The sequence below is a fragment of the Eleutherodactylus coqui genome, chromosome 7, assembly GCF_035609145.1.
Source record: "Eleutherodactylus coqui strain aEleCoq1 chromosome 7, aEleCoq1.hap1, whole genome shotgun sequence".
Lineage (NCBI taxonomy): Eukaryota > Metazoa > Chordata > Amphibia > Anura > Eleutherodactylidae > Eleutherodactylus > Eleutherodactylus coqui.
Genome location: NC_089843.1, coordinates 88,028,770 through 88,053,217, shown reverse-complemented (window position 1 = coordinate 88,053,217; position 24,448 = coordinate 88,028,770). Strand labels below are relative to the sequence as shown.

At 41.5% G+C, this 24,448-nt stretch overlaps 1 protein-coding gene across 1 annotated transcript in view; it reads right to left on the bottom strand.

Moving 5' to 3' along the window:
- Positions 1–4,955: 4,955 nt before the first annotated feature.
- CPZ (carboxypeptidase Z) overlaps positions 4,956–24,448 on the bottom strand; it is a 60,455-nt gene continuing 40,962 nt past the window's right edge. Inside the window, exons 9-11 of the mRNA XM_066573339.1 lie at positions 18,991–19,130; positions 7,337–7,436; positions 4,956–5,482 (exon numbers count right to left, since the gene is read on the bottom strand). Of these exons, the coding sequence (XP_066429436.1) occupies positions 5,115–5,482; positions 7,337–7,436; positions 18,991–19,130 (608 nt within the window). The 3' untranslated portion in view covers positions 4,956–5,114. The remainder of the gene's footprint in view (positions 5,483–7,336; positions 7,437–18,990; positions 19,131–24,448) is intronic.

Genomic DNA, 24,448 nt, shown 5'->3' with positions numbered 1-24,448 from the left:
GCACCCATGTCTTCAGGAAGTCGACCCTGACCAATGTGCCATCTTTTAACAGGACAATACTCCATGTCATCGAGCTCGGATAGGTGGTTAAAGAAACACGTCAATAAATTCACCACATTACTAGGTCCCTTAAAGTCACCAGAATGTAACCCATTGAACATGTTTGCGATATGCTGGAAAGAGCTGTGAGATCTGTTCCCACTTATTTGCAAATATGCACCAACTAATGGGGCTGCTGTAGCAGGCATGGGTCAAGTTGAGTATGAAGGATGTTCGCCACTTCAAGGGATCTGTTCTGCTAGGCATGTTGACATTGTTTATATGTTTGAGCTTGTTGTCCTGCTGTAAAATAGGTTTGGAGCCAATCAGACGCCTCCCTGATGGTATTTCATGATATATAAGTATCTGTCTGTATTTCTCAGCATTGAAGACACCATTAATCCTGAGCAAATCCCCAACTACATTTCTTGAAGTGCAGCCCAAAACTTGTTTATCTCCACCATACTTTAGATTACCTGCAGACACTCATTATTCAGCCCTTCAGCAAACAAACTGCCTTCTCTTACAGCCAAATATTTCAAATTTTGACTCCCCAGCAGAACACCTGCTGCCCGTTTTCTATACCTTAGTTCCTATGTTCTTGTGCATAGTTAAAGGGGTATTCTGGGCACAGATTAACATTTTAAAATCTAATGTACATCATCACAATAAGCCATTTTGTAGTAGCTTCACTTTACTGAGTCTAACTGCTTTCTTAATTTTCTATATATGTCACATGACTCTCTACCGGAAAAAAATATCTCCACTTCCTTTGACATCTTATCTGCATTTGCTACTTCCTCCCTGTTCAACATGCTGTGAGCAGTGCATGATGGGAGGACAGGAATGGAAGTACTGCACTGTATTGCTCAGGTGCAGTTCCAAGTGCCAGAAGGCCCTGTCTGTCTGCTTCAGTAGGCTCTGTCTGGCACTCTGAATAAGAGGGAGGTTGCTGCTAGAAAGTTGCAGGACCTGTGAGATGTGGGTGAACAAGCTCTATGCATGCTGCAAGTTGTGAGTAAGAGTCTGTCGCTGTGTTTACTTGTAAACATAGCAGCAGATTGGTGACAGCATGAGATGAAGAAGAGGGTCCAGATCGACAGATAAATAAGGTACAGGTTGCCATTACTTAGCTGTACCTCCTAGAGTTTAGCATTTTCAGAATTTCCATTTATGACCGCAAAACCCTTCTAAGTCACTCTGCCTTTTTTTCATGTCAAATGAATGGCTTCTTGACTGCAATTGTTTTTTATAAAGAGCACTTCTGGCCAGACTTCTCCAAACACTACCTGGGTGTGCCTGGGTCACACAGGTTTCTGCCAGTTTGAGTTGATGGCACTGCTCGATATGTTCCAATTTCAAAAGAAATTAAGAATGATGTGTCTTTCATCTGCTACATTGTTTCCTTTCCGGACCATTTAGTCTAAAGTCCTCATCATTGCCCTTTTTTGCGCTTCTTCAAAAACTTGAACAGCACATCTTGAAATCCCAGTCTGCTTTGAAATATTTGCCTTGGAGAGACCTTGCTGATGCAGGATAACTACCTTGTGTCTTGCTGCTGTACTCAGTCTTGCCATGGTGTATAACCTGTGACATGAAACTGTCTTCCTTAACCTCACCTTTTTAAAAGAGTTTGGCTGTTCTTCACACAGTTTAAGCCTCCTACACAGCTCTTTCTGTTTCACTTAATGACTGCATTTCAAACAACCTATGAAAATGATAATCATTGTCACCTGTTTGGTAATCATACGCCTGGCTCTAATATTACAGAATCCCCAACTCTGTGCAAATGTACCAAGTAGACTGAAGCTGTTTTGAAGACAAAGGGAGGTCAAAGCAAATAGTGATTTGATTTATATTTCTCTTTTGTTCATTCATTTTGTTAATTGACACAAATAAACACATCTAGTTTTGAAAGCATTCTTACTATGCAGTATTTTTCCATCCCTGCCTATAACTCTTGCACAGTGCGACTAACATGGCAGTGGGGAAGTATTACCTCCCAGCACAATGATGTGTGGGGGAATTACACATTGATGTAAATGATGTGCGAACAGCAGTGTGAGAGTGTATAGGTCTACGGATACTACATTCCCCATGCTAAGTAGATTAAGTAGTGATATGTTAGGGCTGCCTTTTCTGCCAGTTGATGTGTGTGTGTGTGTGTGTGGGGGGGGGGGGGGGGGGGGGGGGCACATGGGAACAGTGAAAAATGTTGCAGTGTGCTACAATTGGGGGCAAGTGACGGGGAATAATCGAGGATTCCAGTAGGTGTAGACGAGTGTCTTTGCATGACAGAGAGATGGCTGCAAGAGAGACTGAGCCCCCCTATGGGAAGTGACAGAGCACAGTATTGTACAGGGTAAACTGGTACCAGAACAGTCCAAGTGTACACTCTATCCTGTCTGCCTCCCACTCCAGTTAGGTTGCAGGTAGATGGGAATATAATCTCATACACTAGAGAGTTGGGCTATTTCCAGCAGTTGTTGCAGCAGAGAGTGAGACCCCAAGAGTCTTGGAGACTGGTGCTAGGGCGCAGAATCAAGAAGCCAAATGCCCTGGACCAAGGAGTCTTAGAGACAGACCATGTGCTTAAAGCAAAGCAGTTATTAGGGAGGTGCAGCAAAAACTAGTAACATTGATATTCCTGCATTAAAGGGGTTGTCCCGCGGCAGCAAGTGGGTCTATACACTTCTGTATGGCCATAATAATGCACTTTGTAATGTACATTGTGCATTAATTATGAGCCATACAGAAGTTATAAAAAGTTTTATACTTACCTGCTCCGTTGCTGGCGTCCTCGTCTCCATGGTGCCGACTAATTTTCGGCCTCCGATGGCCAAATTAGCCGCGCTTGCGCAGTCCGGGTCTTCTGCAGTCTTCTATGGGTCCGCTCGTGTAGAATGCCGGCTCCGTGTAGCTCCGCCCCGTCACGTGCCGATTCCAGCCAATCAGGAGGCTGGAATCGGCAATGGACCGCACAGAAGCCCTGCGGTCCATCTTCAGCAGGTAAGTATGAAGACGCCGGACCGCCGGGATTCAGGTAAGCGCTGTGCGGGTTGTTTTTTTAACCCCTGCATCGGGGTTGTCTCGCGCCGAACGGGGGGGGGGGTTAAAAAAAAAAAAAAAACCCGTTTCGGCGCGGGACAACCCCTTTAAGAAAGGGTTACAAAATGTTGTTGAGAGCTGCCATTACCATTTGTGGACTGTATTGTAGTTGAGTATTGTTCAAGAAACTTTGCCTCTCAACTATTGCTGTGAGACAAACTCTAAAGGGAACGTATCATCAGACAATCACCTGTTATATAAATCAAGTTTTTATGTTAAACACAATTTTTTAAGAATTTTTCAGGAGTTCTCTGATTACCATCACAGGCAGAATTGCAATGACCTATATATAGATAACACAGGAGCCACCATAGGTCTTTAGCTGTGATTATGTATTGTTCATTGTGTGAATGGCCCATGAAGCTGCTGTAAAGCATATCTCAACATGCAAGTGCAGCTTGAGCAAGATGTTTGTCCCCATAGGCATGCACAGACAACAGAATAAAAAAAATCAACATTCAGAAAATAAAAGCAGATTAGAAAAATCGAAAATGTTTCTCTGCCTGGTTTTAATTGCTTAAAAATGAAGGTGATACGTTTCCTTTAAATATTCATTGTTAGCTACTAGAGATGAGCGAGCATACTCGCTAAGGCAAACTACTCGAGCGAGTAGTGCCTTATGCAAGTACCTGCCCGCTCGTCTCTAAAGATTCGGGTGCCAGCGGGGGAGAGCGGTGAGTTGCGGGAGTGAGCTGGTGGGGGCTGGGGGGGGGGGGAGTGAGAGAGATCTCCCCCCCGTTCCTCCCCGCTCTCCCCCGCTGCTCCCCGCTCCCCGCCGGCACCCGAGTCTTTAGAGACGAGCGGGCAGGTACCCGCATAAGGCAATACTCGCTCAAGTAGTTTGCCTTAGCGAGTATGCTCGCTCATCTCTAGTAGCTACTGTACAGTGAAAACTAGTGAAATTTAAATCTCTTGCCTCTGCGACATGCCATTTATTTTGCAACTCTATATATACCTGTGGAGCTTCCATACTGAATCAATCAAATAACAGAAAACTCTTTTTAAGCTACTTTAATGCTTTGGAGTCCAGTCAATTATTTAAGACATCCCAAATGAAGGGATGTCCAGTCTTGAAAGATGTGGCTTTTAGCAGGATCATTCTCCGGCCAACGTATTTCCAATATAAGATTGGGAATGTTTTTGATATACCGGTAAATGAGGGTCTCAGCTACTGCTCTTCGATGAATTTTATAATGTCTGGGTTGATATTCCACAAAATGTTTATGCTTGAAAAAGTATTTTATCCTAAATAAGCCCATTCTGAATAGACATACTATTGGAATTTTTTTATTGTGTTTTCAGAAAAAAAAAGGGTTTTTTTTAGCATACTTTTTAAACTTTATCTCACTCAACTGCAAATCAGTTTAGTAACATTACATTCAGTTTATTTCTACATATTGTGAACTACTGTATTATTACACTGCATCAATATCATAAAAATATGCACATTTTAAACAGGAATGTTCCAAAATATCATGAAAAATGCAAAAACCTGAACATGTGCATAAAGAATAAACTAAGTGGTCACACCATTAATAACACTATAAGTAGTGATGAGTGAACGTACTCGTTTAGGGCTATTTCGCAATCGAGCATCGCTTTTTTCGAGTAACTGCCTACTCGGGTGAAAAGATTCGGGGGGCGCCGGGGGGCGGCGTGGTGGAGCGGGGGGTAGCAGTGGGGAACAGGGGGGAGCTCTCTCTCTCTCTCCCCCCCCCCCACTCCCCTCTGCAACCCCCTGCTCACTCCCGGCGCCCCCTGAATCTTTTCACCCGAGTAGGCAGTTACTCGAAAAAAGCGATGCTCGATTGCGAAATAGCCCTAAACGAGTACGTTCGCTCATCTCTAATTATAAGTGAAATCATCAAAAGAATTAAACTTGGCTAAAATGAAGCTACCATTATAAAATAAAAACCCACAAAAATTAAGATTAAAAATACATTGTTGCCCAATTCAGAAATGAACAGTTAGTTGTTTTTAAGCAGCCACATAGGTCTGTTATGACCTAATGAGTTAAAATAAGACCACCACCATGGCTTTTCTCTGTCTTGAGATTGTTGATCTCCTTCATCTTCGCCTAGCTCCGTTTGCCCCCGGTGAGCGTGAGGATCATAAGAATCAAGTTGGTCATATCGATCATAGAGATCTTCTGGAATAAGTCTACTATATTTACGAGCTTTTATATCGACACGATTCAAAACAAAGTCAACGCGTCCAGGTTTAGTCATTCTAGCTGGAAGAGTGATTTTCTTGGAGACTTTAGAGTAGCCGAAGGCTTCAGCAGAGACCACATGGACACCTGGAAGCAAGAGTCGCCAGTAATCTCCATCTTCGGCTTTAAAGCAAACAAAAAAGATTCTGTTAGCTAAGAGGATATAATCAATACTTATTATTATAAATAAATGATGAAACCGTATCTAGAAAAGCTATCCCGGAGGAGGTCAGATAACAGTTGTAGGACAGAAAATTCACAGCTCATACAAAATGCACATATGAAGATAAATTGGGATTATTTATAAAAGCCGGTTAGAGCAAACAACGACATTTCTGAAAGTATCAAAGCAAATTGGGTCATAGTCCTCATTTTTTAAAATTCTGCCAATCTTTATTATTTTGATTTTGCATTTTTAAAGGTAATGTTTCCAGTATCAAGAGGCCTTTGACCACTAGGTCACCTCTTCTTATACTTCCCCCTTAAAATGTGACCCTCTACCTAACAAAGTCCATCTAAACACCTCTCCATGACATAGGTATTCCATCCCAAAATATTTATCATTTATTGACTGTAACTGATTGCAAAACATAGGACCCTAGTTACTTGTTTCACTTCATCTGCACAAATGCAGCATGGAAGAAACAGCCAAGCACAGCTATCAAACTAGCATTAATCACCTATCCGGTGGATAGGCAATATACTTGCTATGTTGGAATACTCCTTTAATTGATTGACCCTTTCCACTTCCTTCCTGGAGCGGTATTTAAAGGGGTAGTCCAACTATTAGGTTCATATCATATCCTAATTTGCAGTACATAAAAAGTAGATAATATATGCAATTGTCTTCAATATTCTATTCTCTAAAAAATTGCATTCCAAGTCTCCCCAATCTTTTGGTTTCTTGCAGAAGATTGTGATGGGATATGGCAAGTAGTACTTAGCTTACTACAGGACGAGCTGGCATAGTTCTATTCCAGCCTGCAGAGTCGGCTATGCAGCGTTTGGTCAGTAGGTCCAATGTGTTAGGAGAGGGCGCATGCATGGTAAACTGCTTAGCTGCCACTGAAATTCCATGTCTCAGTGGCCAGCTGCAGCCAAACAGAGGCAACAGGGAAAGGGCAGACGAGTCTGGAGTGCCTGCAAGCGCTCTCAGTTTCTCATTTCAATGGAGGTACTGCTGCAACGCACATGAGCTTTGGAGTCTAAGTAGCTCAGAAGGCAGCTTTGGAAGCTGGTACTAGGAGAGGAGGATGGGCTGGGCACTCATGGGTAATATAGTTTCTTACATTATCATTGGAGTTATGTAATCAGATATGATGACCCACCCATTTCAGCCTCTGCACAGAAAAAGTATCTGGGAGCTGCAAGGGTAAGGAGAAGAGGAAGGAGCTTGCAGTGGTACACAAGGAACATACAGTAGGCATGCTTATGAAAGTTTATTAAGGTTGCAGGAGTTTAATAAAAACTTTGGGAAGTGGGAAAACCTCTTTAAGACATGTGGATTTTGGTGTGGAATCTGGGTACGGAATAGTTCCACCAATCAGAAAGCACGCTAAGGGCACCTTCACACAATGTGTATCTGCTGCAAGCTTTCCACAGTGGAAAATCCACAGCAAATACACTTTAAATCCGCAGTCTGCTGGATGGCTATGGTGATTATTTAAGTTGCCATACCAGCACAACCAATAAGGAACCTATAGGGAGAGAACCAGGCTGCAGGTGTAGCTCCTGGTGTCTGAAGTGTAGGTATCAGACGTACTCTCAGACTCCACTTAATTGTATGGAGATTAAACTATTTTAGAATCAGAAAACGGGGGCCATAACAGTGCACCCACCTATCATGTGCCAGGACAAAATAGGGAAATAGAAAGTCTCTTCCATTCCTGTGATAATCCTCTTATGATATTATATCATTGGGATAAACATTGTGAGTTAATTATAATATACAGCAATTCCTATGGTACATTATAATACCTGTGGTCATATCGTGTCGAATTCCTTTCACTGAGATTCGAGCATTCTTGATTGGATTCCCATGTTCGTCCTTGACTACTCCTTTAATACCACGATGTACCTAATAATAACAGTCACACAAAATTGCATTAACATATGTGAAGAAACAAATACAAAGTTACAATAACTACCGCCCCCCCCCCCCCCCAAAAAAGCCCTAGCATGATTTTTTAGGATTTTTAAGGATGCTCGAAATGTAAACCCTACTCCAAAAATAAGCCCTAGCTACAGTCAATTAAAAAAATCAGTTTAAATAGTGTCCTGGCAGCTATATGGGTAAAAAATTTAAATGAATTGGCAATATAATGCAGCAGAACAGAGAGAGACCCTTCATCAAGAAAAGCAGACACCCCCAAAATAATCATATTTAAAAGAACCCAAGAGACTCAAAACAATTAGGATTGGCAAGTGCCTGGCTCTCATACACAGATTGGATAGTCCTGCGGACGTCACTCAACTCCCGAGCTCATTATATTAGAGCATTGCGGCTCTCATATACCCAGAATGTGATGACATAACTCGATTTCAATAAATGTTGATTTTTTTTTTGTTCAAGATTAAATGTAGATTGCTGTTCATGGAAAAATAAGACATTCTCTTAAAATAAACCTTAACGCCTCTTTTCGTTTAAAAATTAATATAAGACCCTGTCTTTTGGGGGGGAAACACGGTATGAAACTAAGGCTTAGAATAGTTACTAAAGTATATAATATTAATATTTGACAAAGATGTAGTAACTGTAGGAAAAATAGAATTTCTGCTGTATATAAGAAAGCCGTAGTAAAAAATATACTACTGTATCTAATAAAGTGCACTGATACTTCATAGTACTAGCATATGTACATTGTCTTGCAAAGTCTACCTTTAACTGCTTTACAGCAGAATTCAGTCTCTCTGTTGCGTATTTGGAGCAGAAAAATGGAATAAAATGTTTCTGGGTTTTTTCCCCATTGCTTTCTATAGGTTTTAAATCCCCGCCTGCTAAAAGAGCTTCAGAACACTGCCGGGGACCAAGCGGCAAGACGCGTCGGAGCCCCAACTGTGGCGGAGCGGTGAGTATATATTTTTTAATATTTGACACCAACTAGGGATGATTTTTAGGCAAGGGCTTATATTTCAAGCCCTTCCCTGAAAATCCATGTGGGGCTTGCCTGCATCCTATTGCTTTTAATAGGGTGCCAACAGTGCTGGCCCCATTGAAATCAATGGGAGAGCTTTGTGATCCTCTGCCACAGCTGTGACAGCTGTGGCAGGGGATTCTTTCATCCCCGCTGCAGTCCCCTCATCACTGAACACTGTGTCAGTGCTGTCATAGTGTTCAGTGCTGAGGGGACCTCCATGGAACAGCTGCTCTAGTGAATGGGCAAAGTTTCATGCACAAACTTTGCCTGTTCATGCGTGTTCCGAGGAGGAGTTTTTTTTTTCGCACATAGTCGTGCAAAAAAAAAAACACTCGTGTGAACGAGCCCTTAGGGTGGTTTTACACAAGACAACTATAGGCTGAAAAAAATAGCTCAATCAAGCAATTTTCAGTGATTGTTGTCCCGCATAAACATGGGACTTGACAAAGTATCAAGCAAGAAATTGTTCAGTAGTTGCTAGTTGCTTCATTTCAGCTCATTGAAACAATTGGACTAGTGAGCAAGTTCTCGCTGTATGTAAACAGGCAGTCATTCATCTTTAAATTCACAGTGAATGGAGATGGGCAGCTGAAAAATCTCCAGTACATTCTGCCTCAGTTCACTGAATGTTCTTATCGCTACACAGGAGTGATAAGTCTTGGCATGACTGTTGGGAGTGTAAGTACTCCATAGATAGATAGATGAATAGATAGATATTAGATAGATAAATAGATAGATAGACAGATTCTGTGCCCCCGAAGTCACCCTTTGCACTCCTATGGCTACACACAGAGACTATGATATAACATACACTCTTCTTGACATTTCTATGTGAACCAAGATAATTTCATTGAGCCATTCAGTCTGCCAAATAAAACACTAATTCACATCATCTGCTCAGTGTAGCTAGGATTATTGACTTTAGAACTGTCATCTCAGACACTTTATTTAAGTACTGCACTTTCCTAAACAAGCTTCTATAAAGATGTAAAATAATTACATGAAACGGTTTCATCCAGTTTCAAAATAATCAATCCATCAAGTATTTTGTGTCCCAAGAAGTGGATCTGTTGCACATCCGTGTGTAATATTCTAGATTGGTTTTGGCAAATTTTAGCAATAGATATACTAATTGACTGAACATTATCAGCGGATTTGATCAGAGCTCTGTATTTGCTCTCTGCTGTATACGGGCTAGACTTTCTCCGAGTCTCCACTGCTCAAATCTTTAATCTTGAAAGCTTTAATGTGTAATGTGTATGGATTTTATCCTGCCTTATTGGACTCACCAAGACAAAGTTTCACTAGAGAGCTGTAAAATGGAATGGGCTTGGTGGTCTGAACTGTAGTACTTATGTCGTAATAAAACTCGCCACAAAGAACATTAATGTTCTGCACAGAGAGCCTCCAGTACTCCAGCGAGGCCGCCAACTGTATCAATAGCTTCACTGTTAGTTAAAGTAATGTGAAGACATAAAAACCCAACTCTAGTCAGTCAACAGAAAGTAACAATCCTGCTTGTGATAAACACAAATAAGATCAATGATGCAGTGCTGATATTTGTTGAGATTAAAGGGGTTCTCCAGGTGTGATATGATTTTTTTAAAATGGATCTAAATCTGTTCAAACAATATAAACAACACTTACCTGTCCTCTTCTCCCATGATCCAGGGCTGCAGCCCCATGGTCTTCCTAGTCTTTGTTTAGGAATGGCTACCATGTGACCACTGCAGCCAATCAGAGTCTGCAACTGTCACATGCCATTCTCCTGGCATCACCGTTTAGATGCTGGAAGCCATGATGCCAGGAGAATCATACCTGGCCACTTTAGCCTCTGATTGGCTGCAGTGGTCAGGTGGCAGCCAATCCTAAACAAGGACCAGGATGACTGCGGGGCTGCAGCCCTGAATTCCTGGGAGAAGAGGACGGTAAGTACTACTGCTTTTATTGTTTTAACAGATTTGTATGCAGTTTTACCAAACTTTATCCCACTCAACCTCTTTAATTGTTCCACTTCCAAGGACATCGGTGCAATATTAAGATGTTATTTTACCTCCCCCTTACCATTAATAAAGATATGTGTTTTTGATCATTCATTTTTATGGGGGGCGAAAGATCTTTTTTTCTACTGAGGGGGTAGAATATTTCCACATTTAATCACCCTCTGAGTCCATTCAAACCACATCTGCATTTTTGTTGTATTCAGTATTGACTATTTGAAGCTAAGTGTATTAAGACATACTGTAGGCACAAGGTGACATGTATGAACTATGGATATCTTTAGCTTTTATTTTTATGAGGTTTTACACATCTCCTGCCCTACTTGGGTCAGAGTTTCTAGCTACATTAAAAATGTTTGTTTATGCATAATATATTTTTTTTTACAAAATTGCATGAAGGTGCCCATGAATATAATTGCCCTTTAACCCTTTGCAATCCAATTTTGGATTCAGGGTTTCCTATGTGGCTTTCTCTTTCTGCCATTATACAATGGTGCCATCTGCTGGCTAGAGCCAGTACTGCGGCATTTGACATGCTAGAGAGGCCCCGACAACAGAGCAGCCAGTAATATACAGTAAAAATACTCTGCCGGGCGTCTTCGAACATCGGAGCTGTACAGCCTTCAATCAGAATGTCTTTAGATGTCAGACAGTGGATTGGAAAGGGTTAATGCTGTGGCAGTAAATGGAATAAATGTAAAGACATTTTCATGCTCAAAATGGGTATTCTAATAACAGTTATTTCATAGAATATTCAAACCTATTGAGAAAATGAGGTCTTCTGATTCCAGATCTGCAAGCCAAGACTGCTGCATTCAGGAGAAGAGTAGAGACTTAGCTATAGTCTGTCTGTTACTCCTATAGATTTCAATGGAGAGTGCCTTATGCAGCTCTTAATTCAGTGGTCCACTGACTTTGTAGACATGTTATAAATGCCTAAAGTGAGATAGTACTGTGGCTCAGTGTCTAGCAATGTCGCTTTGCAGCAGTAGTCCAGTTCTTGAACCTGGCCAAGGGCAACATCTGTGTTGAGTTTGTATGTTCTTCACATATTTGCAGCAGTTTCTTCCCAAACTCCAAAAGCCGCTAGTAGTTTAATTTGGAATTTAGTTTGTGAGTCCCAATAGAGACTATGACCGCTAAGAGCAATAACAAGGTTTGTAAAGTATTACATAATTTTTTGGCGCTGTATAAATTATTACTATTAAAGGGGTATGGCTAAGATGGGAATTCCAATTCTTATGCGATTGTCTGAGATTATAGAAAAAAGATAAAACTGGCTGTTCTATCCATTCACTTTTATGGTAGTAACAGAAGCAGCACAGAACATCCAGCTTGGCTGCTTCCGTAATTCCACAGTGGTGGCAGTGCTTGAGCAGCTCTTCTCTAGGATTAATTTTGCATGTTTCTTACACAGAGTTTTGGGTACTGATTCTAAATTTGGGCTCAAATTTTGGTTGCCGGAACAGATTTACAGGCAATAACCTAAACAGTAGAATAAAGACGTGTAGATATAATTACAACTAAATATGTTTTATAAATGTACTTAGAAAAGTAAATCCTGAATAGGATAAACATACAGTTATGGGCATAACATAAGATCACCAGATGGCAGATGTATAATAACAAAGAACTTCCATAAGTGGCATGCACATATGGGAAGTTAGATGAAACGTTTGCATAAGTCACTTATTTCTTTCATGTATGCCAGTGTTCTCCCTTGGAATATTCCAGCAGTAATCAGCCAGTATTGCAGGCATTCACTTTCCTTCATATCGTTTTTCAACTGCATGTATGTCCTGCTGAAATTTTTCACCATGTTCATCTGATAAGTTACTGCATCTCTTCGGGTAGTAGTCAGGGTGCGAGTGCATGAAATATATTTTAAAGGACATGTTGCATTCCAAATCTTTTTATGATTTCAAGATGTTGGTAACAATCTGTTCAAAGTCATTTGATCTTGTTTTCCGCAGAAATTGGTCTGTTATATTCTTGAATGCCATCCAGGCAGATTTTGCTTTGCTTGTCAAGCATTCATTGAACCTATTGTCACATTTCAGTTCTCATATCTGTGGACCCACAAAACAACTTCTTATCATTGCTTCTAAAAGATGTGTAAATTTGGTCTTGAGATAGGCAAATCCTCTGCCATTTGTATCCATTTCCTTGGCAAACTATTTCATAAGGCCTAATTTGGAGAAAGCAGGATGTCTTCAGAGTAGACAAGACTTTCTCATTGAATATTTTTGCCCCTAATTCTCCAAATTCAGTCTGGCCAGTCCTTACTTATGTAATGAGATTGCCTGTCATGGCTATCTAACTCACACACAAAAAAAGGAATACTTCTTGAACCCTGTCTGCATTTCCAATAAGACAGCAATGATCTTCAAGTCTCCACAGATCTTCCACTGACATTAAGAGTATTTAATTGATTGAAGCATACACTATGCTGCAGCATTTCATAGGACTCCTTTGCAAAACTAGCATAACTGAGTGAAACAGGACATTGCCTTTGTGAAGCAAAACTGCTTTCAAACAGTTTTTTGAGGCATCTATGGAAAGCCTCTCCTCTAGGACATCATAAAAGCGACCCAAAGCTGATGTCAAACTACTTATGTCATTACAAAAAGTTAGGATCCCATCATAAATGAAGAAATCCACAATATTAAGTTCTCTGTATCTATAAATTGTAACACTTGTTTTGAGTTGGAGAACATTCCGTTCTTGCAACTTGGAGTCCAGAAGTTACTTGGGCCTAAATTACAGACTAAATCATTTAAGTTCGCCTGTGTTGAGAAGTGTAGAGTTGAATGTCCTGTAGGTAAAATGTAGTACTTTTTCACTACTTAATAGAAATTTGTTGTCTTCCTGCATTGCCTCATTGTCATCATCTTCGGTTCACTCACCATCAAAAGCTGTCTGGATTGATTCGGCATGTACGAGGTGCCAAATTGTTTTACGAATGGCTGCTGCTAAGTCTTTGGCTTTACCCAGAAAGAAACTAGATTATTCCACATACTCTCCACTGATATCGACACACTTCTTACATCGGTATTCCAAGTTCTGTAAGCCTTGCAAAAAGAAGCATTTCGGTTGTGCCTCAAACCAGTCATCCGTAGCAGCCATGGCATCAGAAATGGTGTGAAATTTGGTATCCTTAAAGTGTTTCTTCAGGTTTGGAAACAGATAATAGTCGGAGGGAGCTAGATCTGGTGAATAAAGTGGGTAGCTCCACCAGTTTTGGTGTGGTCGCTTGTGCAGTGTGAGCGGAGACGTTGTCTTGCAGGAACAAGATTCTTTTGGACAGCTTGCCGTGCCTTTTGGCCTTCAGAGCTGCTTTTAGTTGGTCCAAAAGTTCAATGTAATACCTTGTATTGATGGTGGAACCATTTTGAAGGTAGTCCACTAGCAGCACGCCCTCCTTATCCCAGAACACAGACGCCATCACCTTAGTGGCTGATTTTTACACCCTGAACTTCTTTGGGCGAGGAGAACCACTGTGCCTCCACACTTTTGACTGCTCCTTGGTTTCAGGGTCATACAAATAAATCCGGGTCTCATCCATAGGGACCAGTCACCCCAAGAAGTTCTTATCAGTCTGAAAATGCTGACAAATGGACCGGGAAGTTTTCACTCGCATGCTTTTCTGATCTGTTGTCCAACATTTGGGGACCCACTTTGCAGATAGCTTCTTCATGTTCAAATGTTCATGGATAATGACAAAAACACGTTCACAAGAAATCCCCATGATGTCTGCTATTCCTTTAGCTGAAATTCGCTGATTCTCCAGTATGAGGTTGTGCACAGCATCGATGATCTCCAGAACAACAACCTCTCTCGGTCGTCCAGGACGTTTTTCATCATTGGTGCTGAAGTGGCCCGTTTTAAATTTGGCAACCCAGTTCTTAACTGTAGAATATGAAGGGCATTGATCCCCCAATGTCTGCGACATATCACCATTAATATCCTTCATGGACTTTCGTTGCAGAAACAAGAATTTTATCACTCCTCTGCTCTCATTTGCTGTGAATATCGCCTTAGACTCCGCCATTTTGTTTTCCCGCATCCCTAGATCCCTGTTGCCATAAGCTACAAACTCAAAATTTTTAAAACATATATTAGACACATAAGGCTTTCATGTGATGTAACATTCGTTACCATAGAAACAAAAAAGAACACAGAGCCAAAGACTTATCAGCACCCCCTCGTACTAGGAAAATATGGGGCCTCATTTACCAAAGCTGTCTAATGGTAAAACTGTCTTTATTGCCCATTGCAACCAATCCTTTCACTTTAATTCATTTAACTTCAGCAGTTCCACAAATTAAAGCTGAGCTGTAATTGGTTGCTATAAGCAACAAAGACAGTTTTACTGTGAGGCCTTACTCACACGGGTGTTTTTTGCCGCGATTTGCGGATCGCCTGACGGATGCGCATCCGCAAATCGCGTGACCGGTGCCGAAAAATCGCCCGAAAATACTGCTCCTAGCCGCGTTTCAATAGAAACGGGCCGGAGCTGTCCAGCGCATTGAATTCAATGGAGCCGGCAATACAGCTCCATTGAAAGCAATGCGCTGCGGGCGATCGTGGGATGAATTGTCGGGAAGGGCTTAAATATATAAGCCCTTCCCTGCAATTCATGCAGAAATGTGTAAAAATAAAAAAAATATATATACTCACCTGGTCCTGGCAGACGGAGTTCAGCCGTGGCCGGCGGCAGTTCTCCTGAACTGCTTTCTGTAGTATTCAGCAGCCGGGGATTTAAAATCCCCGCCTGCTGAATGAGCTGCCTCTGATTGGTCACAGCCTGACCAATCAGAGGCAGCTCTCACTCACACCCATTCATGAATTCATGATTGGGTGAGTGAGTGCTGCCTCTGATTGGCCCTGGGCTGAGCCAATTCAATGGGCAAACATCGTTCTTCTCTGCCACAGCTATTACAGCTGTGGCAGAGAAGAATGATTTGTCTAGTATGTGTTCTCAATGGGGTCGGCGCTGCTGCCGCCGGCCCCATTGAGCGCATATAGAGAAGAGAACAGGAATCGCAGATAGGTGCGATCTGCGATTTCTGTTCTATAATTTATCAGACGAGTGCATAAAAAGCGCTCATGTGTCCGATACCATTGCAAAGCAATGGTTTTATAAAATCGCCGGACGCATGCGTATGCGCAAATCGCGCGAAAAAACGCCCGTCTGACTAAGGCCTTAGAGAGTTTTGATAAATGAGGCCCATGAATTTAATGGTCAATATACTGTAACAAAATGATACAATATTGAACATCCTACTTTCTTATGATGTCTATAACTTCATTATCTTGCCTGACAAATAATTTTGGTTGCCATATTTGGGTTCAAAATCATGATTATAGGTAAGAATATGGATTTTTTTTTTTTACACAGGAAAAAAATACCCTTGTAATACAGTGTCAACTGTCCTAAGGATAGGTCATCAACAGTAAATGCCCGGAAAACCCTGTTAAGACCCAGCTACAATATACCTGTGCTATACAAGTTAGAAAATCTTACTAAAATTTCTTTTAAATGATTTTCCATACATCATATGTGCATCAAGGGGACTTTTGTTGCATAAAAATACTGTATAAGTTATTCAGCTTTTCACAATCTTTCCTAAACTGTAGCAGGAACTTTACTTCTTCATGTAGAAGCTATCAATTACACATGCCTGCAGGTAAAAGCTTTAAATTCTGAGCTGTCCATCTTGCTTCCTCAGTACATCTATTCTCTTTTCCTCTATAAAGGAAATCATTAAACTTCCTTTCGGCGCAGTAAGCTTATATTCTCTGTGCTTAACCTGACTCTGTACCATTTATGTTAGCAAACTACTCACGTGAGAGGAAATGCAAATCGACCGACCCAAGCTAACGTCTCATTCGTGACCAGCCATGATCTATTCACCATGTGTTGTGCAGATTTTCAGAAATGGTTCCCCTGGAGTAACAACTCTAGTTACAATAATATGAAACATCACTTAACCTTTAACACCCTAACAAGAGATTTATAATAGATATAACATCCCCAGTAGCAGTTCATAATTACAGAATTAAATATGCCTGGTGGATCTGGGACAATGGTCGGTCATAATCATAAAACCTCAAACCATGTCTAGACTTCATGGAAGCAGAGAGAGGGATGAATAAAAACCTAACATGTAACCTGATCCAAGGACATCTCTGCTTACAATTAGACTTCATTGAGGTGTTTACCTTACTTTTACCTTAATAACTTGATAAATTGAAAAAAATGTATAACATTTGGGCTAAATTTCAACACCAGTTCACTTTATAGATGGAAGCAAGTACATTAGACTCTGGACTTCAACAACTGTCTTGGATTAGAGCAGAAAAGTAAAAGTAACCTCCAAGAAACATTGTGGATGCAAATATTTCAGGAAATTGTTAGTCTGTCTATTACTCTTTTTACAAGACATTTTAAATAACCACACGTATCCCAAAATGTTACATGACTAGAATAATAAAGAGGGAGAAGGCCAAGGCTTTTTTTGTGGAATCATTTGCATTTGCTTCAAGTTTTAAGAAAGTAAAAAGCCAAACCTAAAAAATATTGGATGGGTTAAAACAGTTAAAAATAAAAAAAAGGAAAGCATTCAGAAAATCGTAAAAAAATACAAAACCATAAAGAAACAACCATAACAGTTACCAGAAATATAATAGAATTAAAATTTGAAATTTCCTGAATTGTAACTTTTTTTTTTTTTGATGAAAAATGTAATTGTCAGCTTAATTTTGACGATAGAAGGATACTAAAAAATATTTAGAAAATTTTTGAAATTAGAGAACAGGAACAAAGTACAAGCAACATTTAAATATTAGCTATCCCTAATTTTTCTCTTATATGTAACGAAAAACAGTAAAACCCCTTTGAGATAACCATCCAAAAGTACAGTAAAAAATTATTTCACTGTACTCTGCAAGAAGAGACTGAAATGCACAGAAGATAGGGGAATTAAAAATATGGTCCAAGTAGGGTTGGAGTGGTCTTCTTAATAAGGTGATCATTGGAGAGGTTTCATTGTATGTAACATTAAAATTATAATGATTATTGGCTATCCAGAACAATTGATCTCTTTAAAAGTGCTCTTGCTATTACCGCTGTTGCTGGCTACTTTCTTCCAACCGTACATACATACTTAAGGCAAAAGCGCACACCGTCTGCATAAAATCGCGCACTGAACTGTGCAGTTTTGCAGGGTTAACTGAAAACATTGTGGGCTAACTAGGCTGTACAGCCATTCAAATCACGGTGCGGGTGTGTCCTGCACCAATGTGAACTGTCATGGCAGTGCATAACAGTACAGTTAACAGCGCTGCTTTGCACGCAAAAGCACGTGATAGCACTCCCTTCACAGAGCAATCACGTCTCGCTCTTGCAAACATATATATGCCTACTAGAGATGAGCGAGCATACTCACTAAGGATAATTACTCGATCGAGCCTTGTCCTTAGCGAGTATCTCCCGCTCAGAAGAAATGTTCGGCTGCCGGCGCGGGTGACAGGTGAGTTGCGGCCATGAGCAGAGGGGAACGGGGGGGAGAGAGGGAGAGAGAGTTGACAACAACTCTCCACTTTAGCTCATACAAAGAAGTCTCAAGAGAAAGACCTCCCTTCATAGCAACCATATTTCCTAACCGGTCATGTAGCTAAGGGTTGTCTTCTTCAGCCACCTTTAAATGTACATCTTTGGATCTTATAGTGGTCTTAGAACTTACACATGATTAAGTCATCCGGCATTAAAATAATGCACCGGATGCCATGAACAATCCCATTGAAAACGTTGGGTTCAGTTCTTGCATCAGTTTTCCCCCTGGAGCTTTACTATAACGCCGGAGGGAAAAAATGACGGATGGCTGTATAGATGGGACCCCAGCCTTCCATCTATATGTTTTTACATAGGTCTGCTAAAAGCAAAGAAGAATGTAACTAAAGCTTCAGGATCATTGGGGTGTGTGCTCTATGTAAAAGTTTTATTGTCTCCTGGGAACTTTTACATCTAACTGCTGCAAGATGTATTCTGAGCAGATTATGCTGCGTTAATGAATGACTACATTGAAGGGCTTGAATGTGAAAATGTGTTATACTTTTCAGACCCTATCTAAATGTAATTCTGTTTGGAGAAAGATGAAAAAGAATCCCCATTGGTGCAAAGGAATGTAGAATTGGCAGTATCTGAGCTGAGGAAAAGAATAATGACACAGGTTATATCTGGAATTTGTTTCCATTAAATACTCTCAGTTATTTGGCCGGCCCGAGAACATGGCCCATACCTCAAATATCAATGAAGAGTGTTGTCAGTGAGCAGAGCGGGCTGAGACTTCCTCTCAAGCGTCTTCAATAGCCGCCCCCCCCCCTCTCCTCTGCTTCTGCTCCCCGTCTATTCTCATTCACTAATAGTGAGACTTGATGTATTAGTGAAATATTTTGTCATAATTCTGCACGCTGAAGCGCTGCACTGTACCATTTCAATTAAGCTCAGCAGAGATTCTTTATTGTCTTGCCAGGCAGGATACAGTTCGTCCTCGGTTGGAAACTTCTCACATCCCAGCTCCAGGGTAAGTTCAAAACAATTTGTGTGGAGATAACTGAAGTCTGACATTCCTAGAAAAGAATTTCATGACATGAGACCGGTATCCTCGGACATTACAGACTACTTGCGGTTTTAGAGGTTACAAGAGAAGACGATTGACCAAAGTTCCAACAGGGTTTCTCAAGTTTGTTCTTCGCAAATCAACCCGTTGGGTACGGAATTTTCGACGTGTAGGTTTGAAATTCGCATTGCAGAAAAAGTAAGAGACTGGTCACTTACTGAAACGGATTCTTTGTGGAAACTATGGCGGGGTTAGTCACGCGTGGAATGGGGCTTCTCCGTGGTAACCATGGTATGTCAACTATAAATTTGTATCAGGTAGCAAAGGGTCAACATCAGATTTCTGCCATGGATTTTCCAGCAAATTTACGTCAGATTAGCTTTTTGGCCATTTGCACACGGACAATTGTTCTGTCTAATTTTTGGACCCAAAGTTGGACAGAAATAGAACCCATTCATTTGAACGGTTGTATCAAAAGGGGCTCTTTTTGACTTAGAGGAATAGTCTGAGTATGGGCGTCTGCAGACGGCCGATTTTGCTCACACAAACCGCAGCAAGTAGAACCCACCAATTTCAATGGGTTCCCCCACATTCAGTATTGGTTTTGTGGAATATTTTTGCACACCAAATTATACGCAACATGCTCTAGTTTTTGCTCATGTCTGATGCGCATTGCAACTTTAAATTCGTCCATGTGCAAGTGGCCTTAGGGTGTATTCACACGGTCGATTTTCCCACTAGAACTCTATCAGATTCCGAAAATGGGCAGGACTCACATAGTAAAGGAACCCATTCATTTTAATGAGTTAACTGACAAGCAATTTTTTCCTCTGACCGAGTTAGAAAAATCGCTGCAGGTCCCATTTTCAGGTGACATTGTTCAAGAATTGCTCGTTAATTTCTATGGACGCGTGATAAACAACACTTTGTACTGCATGCCATGGGATTTGCATGAGCGTATGATGCATTTTTAACACAGGTTACTTTAGGGATCACATGAAGGAACCAGGAAGTGCGGAACCGAGAAAAATGTACGTAAAAAACGCATAAAAATAGCAAGAAAATTACATGAAAATTGCATGGAAAATGGTTAGTTATAGGCCTCTTGCACACGGGCGGAAATTCCAAAGCGCGATTTCCCGCTGAATTTCCGCCCGTGCCCGCTGCCATAGGATTGCGTTACATAATGCAATCCTATGCAGACGGCCGCGATTTGTCCGCATGAAAACAAGCGAGGAAAACAAATGTAGTGATGGGCCGGCTCCACACTGCTATGTGCTGGCTGGACGGCAGTCGGCGCATAGCAGAGATGGAAGTCGCCAGGATCGGGTGAGCCACAGATCTCTGCAGGGGCATGGATCCAACCCGGCCGTCTGCAGGTGGCCTTACACTGACTAAAATTGCACTTGCCTGTGAGTATTTGGCCTAATGCTTCAGGGCCTTTTACACACACCGGCGTGTTTTAATCCCGTTATGCAGCTGTGATAATCGCGGTCGCATAACGGGAAAAAACAAAACCATTGATTTCAATAGTTTCGTTTTCACTATTGGGATTTGTAAAGTACAATTAACGGGCGAGAAAAGATAGAACTTGCCTTATTAAGTATGTGCAGGAGATATAGGGCAGGATCTATCATCAGCCTGTTTTTCTCAAACTCCTGCGCAATGGCGCAGAGTTGGAAAAGTCAGAGAAGCTTAAAGGCTATTTCATAGAGGAGTATGCATAACTCGGTCATGCAGGTTTTTCTGCGCATAAATACACAGTGTATTAATGAGCACTAAAAATGCTCAAAAGGGTTCAATTTTTTGATGTACAAGTATGCAGTGAATACAGAGTTCCTGCTTATGCACTGCATATTTGCGCTGGCCCGTTTACATCAGTGGCTTATTGGTCCCTGCCTCTGATTGGCTCAGCGCAGGGACCAATCAGGGGCAGCTCTCAGCTGAATGACAGCTGAGAGCTGCTCCTAATTGGCTCAGCGCAGGGACCAATCAGGGGCAGCTCTCAGCTGTCATTCAGCTGAGAGCTGCCCCTGATTGGTCCCTGCGCTGAGCCAATCAGAGGCAGCACTCACTCACCCATTCATGAATTCATGAATTGGTGAGGCTGTGACCAATCAGAGGCAGCTCATTCAGCAGGCGGGGATTTTAAATCCCGGGCTGCTGAATACTACTCAGAGCAGTTCAGGAGAACTGCCGGCCGGCCGCGCTGAACTCCGTCTGCTGGGACCAGGTGAGTATATATTTTTTTTTGTTTTTACACATTTCTGGATGAATTTCCGGGAAGGGCTTATATTTTTAAGCCCTTCCCAAAAATTCATCGTGAGATCGCCCGCAGCCCATTGCTTTCAATGGAGCCGGCTGTATTGCCGGCTCCATTGAATTCAATGCGCTGGACAGCTCCGGCCCGTTTCTATTGAAACGCGGCTAGGAGCAGTTTTTTCGGGTGATTTTTCGGCCTCGGTCACGCGATTTGCGGATGCGCATCCGTCATGCGATCTGCAAATCGCGGGAAAAAACGCCCGTGTGACTAAGGCCTTATAGTAATTTTTTTTATTTAGTATATTTATGTTGAAATAAAATATGGGAATGGGTTCCTCTATTTGTTTCAGACATTTTGATATATAGTATGTATGGTTTTCGTTTACAGGACACATACGGTGATGGTATCGTTGGTGTTGGCTTTGTGTTATTTTCTTTCTTATGTATGTATAGTTGTTTTATTCTGTCATTTTGTCTTACTGATGTATGTAATTATGTTTTTTTACTATCTATGTCCCCCATGACGTCATATAAGACCTCTGGGGGACACTCTTTTTTTGTTTTTATTTGACACTTTCCCACTGTAGCTGGGGCATCCATAGAAGCCCCAGTTACAGAGGAAAGCATCCCCTGTAGTGACATTAGTCACTGGCAGAGCTGGCCAGGGTCTAGTTTGACCCTCCAGCTTGGCTGTAGCAGGGAACCTCCGCAGGCACATGCCCCCTCCAGCTCCTGTAGTGAAAGCTACAGTTTTGCTTTCACTTTCTAGTACACAGTGTTCATTAAAGGGGTTGTCTCGCGAAAGCAAGTGGGGTTAAGTACTTCTGTATGGCCATATTAATGCACTTTGTAATATACATCGTGCATTAAATATGAGCCATACAGAAGTTATTCACTTACCTGCTCCGTTGCTAGCCTCCTGATTGGCTGCAATCGGCACATGTGACGGGGCGGAGCTACGCAATGACGCGTACAAGGGGGCGGAGCCAAAACACAGCTACTTCCGAGCTGAGCCGAAGGGAGAAGACCCATCTGCGCAAGCGCGTCTAAAAAAGCAAGAAGACACCGAAATTAGACGGAGCCATGGCGACGGGGACGCTAGCAACGGAGCAGGTAAGTGAATAACTTCTGTATGGCTCATATTTAATGCACGATGTATATTACAAAGTACATTAATATGGCCATACAGAAGTGTATAACCTCACTTGCTTTCGCGAGACAACCCCTTTAACCCCTTAATGACATGGCCTATTTTGGCGTTGAGGACCAAGCGATTTTTTGGTATTTTTCCATCTCCATTTTTCAAAAGCCATAACTTTTTTATTTTTCCGTGGACGCGGCCGTGTAAGGGCTTGTTTTTTGCGTGGCGATCTGTAGTTTTTATCGGTGCCACTTTTGGGTATATAGACAATATCGTAAATTTTTTTTTTTTTTTTTTTTATGATAACAGGGAGAGAAAACGCATCAATTCTGCCATAGATTTATTTTTTTTTTTTTACAGCGTTAATCATGCAGCATAAATGACACACTAAAATTTTTCTGCGGGTCGGTACGGTAACAACGATACCAAAATTGTTATATTTTTTTTAGGTTTTTACACTTTTTTGCAATAAAACCCCCTTTTTTTGGAAATCTTTTTTTTTTCTCTATAGCTGCATTCAAAGTCCTGTAACTTTTTTATTTTTCTATGTACGGAGCTCTATGAGGGCTTATTTTTTGCGAGACGAGCTGTAGTTTTTATTGGTACCATTTTGGGAAATGTACGGCTTTTTTGATCACTTTTATTGCATTTTTTGTGAGGCAAAATGCTAAATATTAGCATTTTGCCTCTGTTTTTTAGCGTTTTTTTTTACGCTTTTTGTCGTACAAAATAAAAAGCGTGTTCAACTTTTTGTACACGTCGTTACGGACGCGTCAATACCCAATATGTGGGGTTTTAGTTTTTTTTCCCTTTTTTTATGCTAATATTAGAAAAAGCATAAAAAAGGGGTTTTTTACATTTTTTTTTTTACATTTTTATTTTTTTTACACTTTTCTTTTCTTTTTTTTAATACTATTTGAGTCCCTCTGAGGGACTTACATCACTGTGCCTATGATCGCTGTCATAAGGCATGGCAGAGCTACTGCTCTGCCATGCCTTATCGCTTGTACAGCGATAATAGGCACAGGCAATACAGGACGCCAGTGTCTGGCGTCCTGTTGCCATGGTGACAGGCCGGGCTCTCGCGATAACATCGCGAGTTCCGGCCGGAGACACACAGGGATCGCGATCCCTCTGTGAACTCTTTCCCTGCCGCGATCTACTTAGATCGCGGCAGGGAAGGGGTTAACAGCGGCGGGCGCATCTCCGATGCCCCCCCGCTGTTGGAGCGGGACGCCGGCTGTGACTGACAGCCGGCTCCCGCTGCGGGATAGCGCGGGATCACATGTGATCCCGTGCTATCTCCAGGACGTACCAGGTACGTCATGTTGCGGGAAGTACCAGGCTGCCATGACGTACCAGGTACGTCCAGGAGCGGGAAGGGGTTAAGCACTGTGTACTCGGGGAAGAAAAGGCAGGAAGGGTTAAAACCCCCTCCTGTCTTCTCCTCCAGGTTATCCGCTGTCACTAACAGCGGATAACCTGTTCCTGCCTCTGATTAATTGCAGAGCCAGGAGGCTTAAAGCAGTGCCGTAATTTTAATATCGGTGGTGCTTTAAGCCCAAGACCAGGCTGTAAATTTACAGTGCTTGGTCCTTAATGGGTTAAAGCCCACACTATGGTAAGATATATGGGAGGGAGATGAACATGTGAAGTCTCTATGGATAGAAATCGATGGAAGAAAAAATAATAATCAAATCATCATAGGATTTTTCTATAGGCCACCAAATATAACAAAAGCCACTGAAAATCTATTACTGAGCCAAGTAAATGCCACAAATCACAATGAGGTAATTATTATGGGGGACTTTAACTATCCAAATATAAACTGGGAAGCTGAAACCTGCAGATCTCATAAAGGTTACAAGTTTCTGTCAATAACTAAGATATTTACCTTACCCAACTTGTACAGGACCCAACTAGAG